The following is a 6,987-nucleotide window of genomic DNA, read 5'->3' on the forward strand; positions in this document are numbered from 1 at the left end:
CTCCTGCCGCTCGGCAGACGCCTCCTGCTGGCTCATCAGCTCTCGGTTCACGTCCTGGGCACAGAGGGAGGCTGGGATGAGACACAGAAACCAGCACGGAGGAGATCCAGGACCCCTTGCCCAGCCCCAGCCCTGGCAGCTCATTGCAGCACCATGAGGGATGGGAACTGGGAAGAGGAACAGGAACGCTCTGCTGGGCAGGACCCCACACACCCCCTGGGCTCTGCAGCCCAGGACCCACACACCCCCTGACCCATCTCCAGGCTCAGGAGAACAAGCCCAGGGCTGGAACCCAACACACTGTTCCAACTTGCCAAGCAGGAACCTGCTTCTCCAGCCACCGATCTCCTGCTGTGCCCACCTGCCCCAGGAGCAGCAGAGCACTGCCCCTGCCACCCCTGCCTCCCCGAGGAGCCCCAGCGCCCCGGGCAGCACCTGCAGGTGTGCTGTGAGCTCCCGGTACTTCTTGATGGTCTGCTGGTAGTCGGCCACGGTCTCCTGCGCCGCCTCCACGCGCCGCTCCGCCTGCCGCACGCGCGCCCCGGCCATGTCCAGCTGCTCCCGCAGCTCCAGCTCCGTCTCCCGCGCGTTCTCCTGCAGCTCGTCGTTCATCTCGTTCATGGCCTCCTGCGGGGGGGCACAGCCTGCGGTCACGCCGGGTGCTCTGGGGCTGAGGGGCACCCCGGGGGGGCCACAGAGGGTCCCAGCCCCTCCGGCACCGCTCCCGGGCCGTGCCCGTAACGCAGGGTGGGAGCAGCTGGGAGCCCCCAGCAGCACCCCGGCTGCTGAGCAATCCCCTTACCAGGTCGCCCACGGTCTCGCGCAGCTCCCGGACTTTCTCCTCCAGGTCCAGGTTCCTCTCTGTCAGGGTCTCCACCATCTCCTCAGCACCCAGAGCAGCGTCCACCTGCGGGCACACGCCACGTCTGCCTCCCTCCTGGAGCTCCGGGAGCTGCACCAGCAGCTCCACGGTCCTCCTCCGTGGGACACGGCTGAGAAATCCGTCTCCAGGGGAGCAGAAGAAGATCCCCATGGAGCTGCCTCCCCCGGGAGGGCAGGGAACCCAGAGAGCAGAGCGAGCCCAGAGGGACAGGCAGGTGACAGGAGGGGCCTGGCTCTGTCTCCTGGGGCTGTCACCAGCCCTGGGGCAGGAGGCTGAGCAGCCTGGGGCAGGGTCCACCCCCAGGCTGAGCCTTTGCAGACTCATGACACTGGCTTCCACTGTTCCCCAGGGAGCCAGGGCGGCCTGGACATTCCAGCAGGAAGGCAGGCAGCTCAGTCAGGAAGTGTCCTATCCCACCTGCCCACCTCCCCATAACCAGGGGGGGCGTGGGGCCAGTGTCCCAGCAGAGCAGCCCCTGGGAGAAGCAGCACAGGCTGCTCCACAGGGAGTGAGGAACCTTCCTGGGGGGTTCCTCAGGGCTGCCCCACGGCTCAGCCTGGCCAGGAACAGACCTTGGGGAGAGGGTGGCTCAGCAGACACAGGTGGCCCCAGGGAAGCTGGACATGATCCGTGTCCTGTGCTCCAGAGCCACCCCCAGGGGGAGCCCAGCACAATTCCATCTCTGGGACAGGGTTTGCTGCTGCACGTGGAGCCAGCAGGACAAGTTCCTGCCCTGGTGCCACCCACGGGTCTCCAGAGCCCCTGGCAGGACTCACTTGGTGCCAGACAGGGCTCAGCTCACCCCAGAGCAGCAGCTCCATGACCCAACGGCTCCAACCTCCCCCTTCCACTCATGAGCTGAGGCTGAGGGACCTGGGGCTGTTTGGCCTGGAGGAGACTTGCGGGGGGTCTCATCAGTGCTGATCAGTATCTCCAGGGGGTGTCAGGAGGGTGGGACCAGACTCCTTCCTGCAGTGCCCAGTGACAGACAAGGAGCAATGGGCATAAACTGGAGCACAGGAGGGTCCAGCTAAATGTAAGGAAGAACTTCACTGTGAGGGTGGCAGAGCCCTGGGACAGGGTGCCCAGAGAGGTTGTGGAGTCTCCTTCTCTGGAGACATTCCAGACTTGTCTGGGTGTGTTCCTGTGGGATCTGCTGGAGGTGACCCTGCTCCAGCAAGGGGCTGGACTGGATGTTCTCCAGACCCTGACTGTGACTCTGTGACTCTGTCCTTCCCCCATGGACTCACCTGCTCCTTCAGCTCATCCACGGTTTTCTCTGCCTGCTTCACCTCCTCCTGCAGCTTCTCCCTCTGCTGCCTCAGGGACTCCAGCTCCGTGTTCTTCTTCTCCATCTGCTTCTGCAGCTTCACGTGCTCCTGCTTCTCCGAGGCAGACAGGTCCCTCATCCTGCAGAGAACAACCAGGCCCATCACAGGCCCAGCAGAGCCCCAGGGGCTGCAGCAAGAACCCATCCCCTTCCCAGCCCCTGCTCTTGGTGGCCCCCAGCAGAGTCCAGCCCCCTGCCCAGGCTGGTGGCCCATGGCAGGATGAGCCTGTGGTGGGAACATGGGCAGAGATGGGGTGAAGTGGTGCCTGAGACGGCACCTTCCTTTGAAAGAATGGGAGTGAAAGGGGATGGAGAGCAGGAGAATGTGGGAAAAGGGACAACAGAGACAGGCAGGAGAGACAGGCAGTCAGTGGGACAGGGACGTAGAGCCCAGTGAGCAAAGAATAAACCCCATGGGCAGGTTCTCCAAACAGTGGAGAACACAGTCTCCTCCCAGACCAAGACAGGGGCTACCCTGGGAAGGACCTTCCCTGGCAGCTCTGAGGAGCTCGGGTGGTCTCCTACCTTACAAGAGCTTCCTTGAGTCTGGCATTCTGCTCCTCCAGCTGTTTGACTTGGTAACTGGAGGCTGCTCCATCCGAGCCTGAGGAAGAAAGGAATTGTCATCCTGCTTGTGCAGACTGACCAGCCATGGACAGACCCTGCTCCTCAGCCCTAATGACCTCATGAACACCAGGAAGGGAACAGCTAAGGAACTTCAGGTACAGCCTTCCAGTGCCTGAAGGGGCTCCAGGAAAGCTGGGAGGGACTTGGGACAAGGGAAAGGAGGGATGGGATGAGGGGGAAGGGTTTCCAGCTGGGAAAGAAAGACTTAGATTAAATATTGAGAAGAAATTCTTGTGAGGGTGTTGAGACCCTGGCCCAGGTTGCCCAGAGAAGCTGTGGCTGCCCCATCCCTGGCAGTGCTGAAGGACAGGTTGGATGGGGCTTGGAGCAGCCTGGGCTGCTGGGAGGTGTCCCTGCCCATGCAGGGGGGGGACTGGATGAGCTTTAAGGTCCTTTCCCACCCAAACCAGTCCCTCTGCAGCTCAGAAAAGCTGCAGTGAGGAGCTCCCCAAGGCCAGGCTGACACCGCCCAGAACGTGACCCCTTCCCACCTTTCTCTTCAATCTCGTGCTTCAGGATCTCCAGGTCCATGGTGAGATATTCCACCTTCTCCTTCAGGGAGTCCACCTCCTGCTGCAGGGACTCTGCTCTCTCCTCTGCCATCTCCTTGTCCAGCGTGGCCATCTCGATGGCGTCGGCCGTGTCCGCCATCTCCTCCATGTAGCGCTCCTTGGCCTCCAGGGCATCAAGGACAGGTTGGATGGGGCTTGGAGCAGCCTGGGCTGCTGGGAGGTGTCCCTGCCCATGCAGGGGGGGGGACTGGATGAGCTTTAAGGTCCTTTCCCACCCAAACCAGTCCCTCTGCAGCTCAGAAAAGCTGCAGTGAGGAGCTCCCCAAGGCCAGGCTGACACCGCCCAGAACGTGACCCCTTCCCACCTTTCTCTTCGATCTCGTGCTTCAGGATCTCCAGGTCCATGGTGAGATATTCCACCTTCTCCTTCAGGGAGTCCACCTCCTGCTGCAGGGACTCTGCTCTCTCCTCTGCCATCTCCTTGTCCAGCGTGGCCATCTCGATGGCGTCGGCCGTGTCCGCCATCTCCTCCATGTAGCGCTCCTTGGCCTCCAGGGCATCCTTGGCCTCCTGTGCTCAAGGACACACCAGTGAGGACACCAGGCCCTGGAGTCCCACGGCCAGGGATGGAGAGACACCTCTCACAACCACCCTTGGACAACTGTGTCTCTCCTGGCTCTCCCAAGGCAGGATCAAGCCCAATCAACAGCAGCTTATCCGTGCTGAGGCACCAAGAGCAGGTCACCCATCCCTGGGGACAAGGGAAGGGCCACCCTGCAGCACTGGGGTGACATTCCAACAGCACCCCAAGGCCAGGCTCAGCAAGAGGCCACCAGAGGAAAGCTCTTGGGAATGAGGGACACCAAGAGCTGCAGAGCCCGTGGCTTGTGCTGGCCCTGGGGCAGATCACACTCATTAGTGTCCATTGGACAGTCAAGATCAGGAGGTGCAGAGAAGCCACTGGAGAGAGGACCTGACCCCAGAGCTGGCCTGGAAAGATGCAGCACATGGGGAAGGAGGCACCCAGGGACTCCCCATCACCAGAGCAGCTGGGGGGAGCCAGGACCCCTGCAGATCTCCAGACCCCTCCAACACCCCCACCCCTCCCCCTGCACACAACTGAACCTTGCACTGCCACAGACCTGCCTGCTGGGCAGCCCAGGCTCCTGCCTCACAGGCTGGGGCAGGAGGGGAGGAGCAAAGTGACTCCTGGGACTCACCAGAGCTCTGGGACCTTGGCAGGGCCCTGCAGATCCCACTCACCAGCTGCTCTGCTCTGACACCTCCTGTGGCCACAGCACAAAGCCACAGCAGCTCCAGGACAAGCTGGACCCTGAGGGTCCAGACCCAAATCCCTAAACCCCTTTTGAGACGGAGGGAGCTCGGAGGCCTCTGCAGGGCCCAGCAGGAGGAGCCAGCAGAGCACACAGTTCAGAGCTGGCATTTCCTAAAAACACCTCAGGGGAGGCAGCCCTGGCCTCCTCTCCCTGAGGCAGCCCCAGGACAGGTGCCCCCGGGGACACTCACCTTCTTGGCCTCCTTCAGGCGCCTCTGGAGATCAGCCTGCTGCTCCTGCATTTTGCTCTTCCATTCCTGCACCTGCTCCAGCTGGATCTTGTACTTCTCCAGCTCCTTCAGCTTGGCTTTGTCCTCGTTCCGCTTGATCTTCAGGGTCTCCAGTTTCTCCTCCAGGTCCCTGACTTGAGAGCGCAGATTCTCCTCCTCCTACAGCACCAACACCAGGAGTTCCCAGAGGGAGCAGCCTCGGCCCTTGGAGAGGGCTCCAGGCTGGTTGATTTAACCCCCCAGAGCCCATATTTTGGCGTGTGGAAGAACCCACCCCCTGCCCCCCCAGCCACAGGGTCCCTCTGCCACCCGTGTCCTTTCTTTTATCACCCACACCAGGAGGGACAAAACCCTTCCTGAACACCCTGACAAAGCCCTTCTGGCTGGCTCAGGTCCTGAGGACCTTGCTTTGGGCTTCCCTGGGATTCAGGGATGCCTAAATCCTTAAAAAACCCAACCCCCCCCCTCGACTGACACCCCAGCTCACCCTGCACTAACTCCTGTGCCCCCCAGAGCTTCTCCAGGGCTTTTCCAGCCCCTTCCCTGCACTGAGGGGGGGCCTGGGCTCCCTCCTGCTGCACTGCCAGCTGCCCAGCACCCTCTGGTTTCAACCCTCCTGCTCCTGTGGGTTTGGTGGGGAAACCAACTTCACCCCCAGGGAAAAGAGCCCAGAAGGATGTGGAAAGCAGGGGGTCAGGGCACTGCCCTGGGTCCTGCAGGGTGAGCCTGAGACCACAGCTGGAAAGAAGGTTGGTGTGTGGGAAAGGGGCAAAAGGCTGGAGATTTCCAAGGAGATGCAAACACAGACCCCCTGGGGGTGACATCCCCCTGGCTGGGATGGTTCCCTGGCACAAGACCCCTCTGCTCCAAGGGAAGGCACAGCCCAGCCTGCCTGGGAACACCAGCAGGGTTGGTGTTCCTGGGCTGGAGCTGGGGAAGCAGCAGCTGGAGGGAACTGGAGCACAGGAGGTTCCAGGTGAATATAAGGAAAAACTTCTTCACTGTGAGGGTGGCAGAGCCCTGGGACAGGCTGCCCAGGGAGGTGGTGGAGTCTCCTCTGGAGACATTCCAAACCCTTCTGGTGTGTTTGTGTGGGATCTGCTGGAGGTGACCCTGCCCTGGCAGGTCCCCAAAACCAGCCAGATCATCCCACTCACCCGTCACCCCCTTCCCTGCCCTGTGCCCTGCACAGAAACCCCAGGTCCTTTGTTTCTTTGAATTCCCTAACTCCATCTTGGTGCTGTGCTGGGAGACTCAGCCCTCAGCCCCACCCCAGGATGCCCTGTGCTCTTCTCCAGCTGCTTCCTGATCCCACTGCAGCATCCACACAATTCCCAGTGAGCTCCCAGTAGGGAAACCTGATCCTGCCTTTGCTGGCTCCTCTCTGGCTGGATCAGCTCCCAGGGGCAGGGAAGGCTGAGGCCAGCAGAGCTGTACCTGGGCAACCAGCTGGCAGCCAGGGCAGCAGAAGGGGATGAGGTCACCCCTGCCCCTGGCCAGGCTTAAAGCAGACTCTTAAACCCTGACACCCCCAAGCTGGTTGCCATTCAGGAACAGATCTGGGGAAAAACAACAATCCTAGGTGATGTTGAGCAACACAGGGAAACCCCCCAGATTTCTGCTCTGCTGCTTCCTCAACTCTGGACACCTCAGTGGCACCAGTAACAGCTTTGGCACCCACCAGATAAACCAGTTACAGGGCCATGGTCACTGGGGGGGCACACAGGACACCCCTCCCTTCCCCCACCAGTGGCTTTTCCAGCCTTTCCCCCAGTCCCACCTCAGAGCCAGCTCCTGGTCCTGCCCTGCCCTCCTGCCCCAGACCTCCCACCAGCCCCAAGTGCAACCCCTTCATCCACAGCAGGATGGAAGGAACGAGAAACCATCTCAAGGATCCAGGAGGGAATGACCCTGCTGCTGGGAACACCCCCAGCCGGGAGCTGCAGGACCCCCCCATGGCACCCGAGGGCAGGAGGGTCCCCAGAGGGTCCCCAGCTCTCACCGTGCAGCCAAAGGCTCCTGGTCCCTGAGGCAGAGCTGTGCCACATCCATGGAGTCCAGCTGGCACG

General features: G+C 61.7%; 1 protein-coding gene across 1 annotated transcript in view; it reads right to left on the minus strand.

Moving 5' to 3' along the window:
- DCTN1 (dynactin 1) overlaps nt 1-6,987 on the minus strand; it is a gene marked incomplete at its 5' end in the record, with an annotated part of 21,995 nt that overhangs the window by 10,798 nt on the left and 4,210 nt on the right. Inside the window, 7 exons of the mRNA XM_009994518.1 lie at nt 8-54; nt 436-627; nt 803-907; nt 2,134-2,293; nt 2,739-2,817; nt 3,718-3,922; nt 4,880-5,077. Of these exons, the coding sequence (XP_009992820.1) occupies nt 8-54; nt 436-627; nt 803-907; nt 2,134-2,293; nt 2,739-2,817; nt 3,718-3,922; nt 4,880-5,077 (986 nt within the window). The remainder of the gene's footprint in view (nt 1-7; nt 55-435; nt 628-802; nt 908-2,133; nt 2,294-2,738; nt 2,818-3,717; nt 3,923-4,879; nt 5,078-6,987) is intronic.

The sequence above is a fragment of the Chaetura pelagica genome, unplaced genomic scaffold (assembly GCF_000747805.2).
Source record: "Chaetura pelagica isolate M959 unplaced genomic scaffold, ChaPel_1.0 scaffold1300, whole genome shotgun sequence".
In the NCBI taxonomy this organism is placed as follows: Eukaryota; Metazoa; Chordata; class Aves; order Apodiformes; family Apodidae; genus Chaetura; species Chaetura pelagica.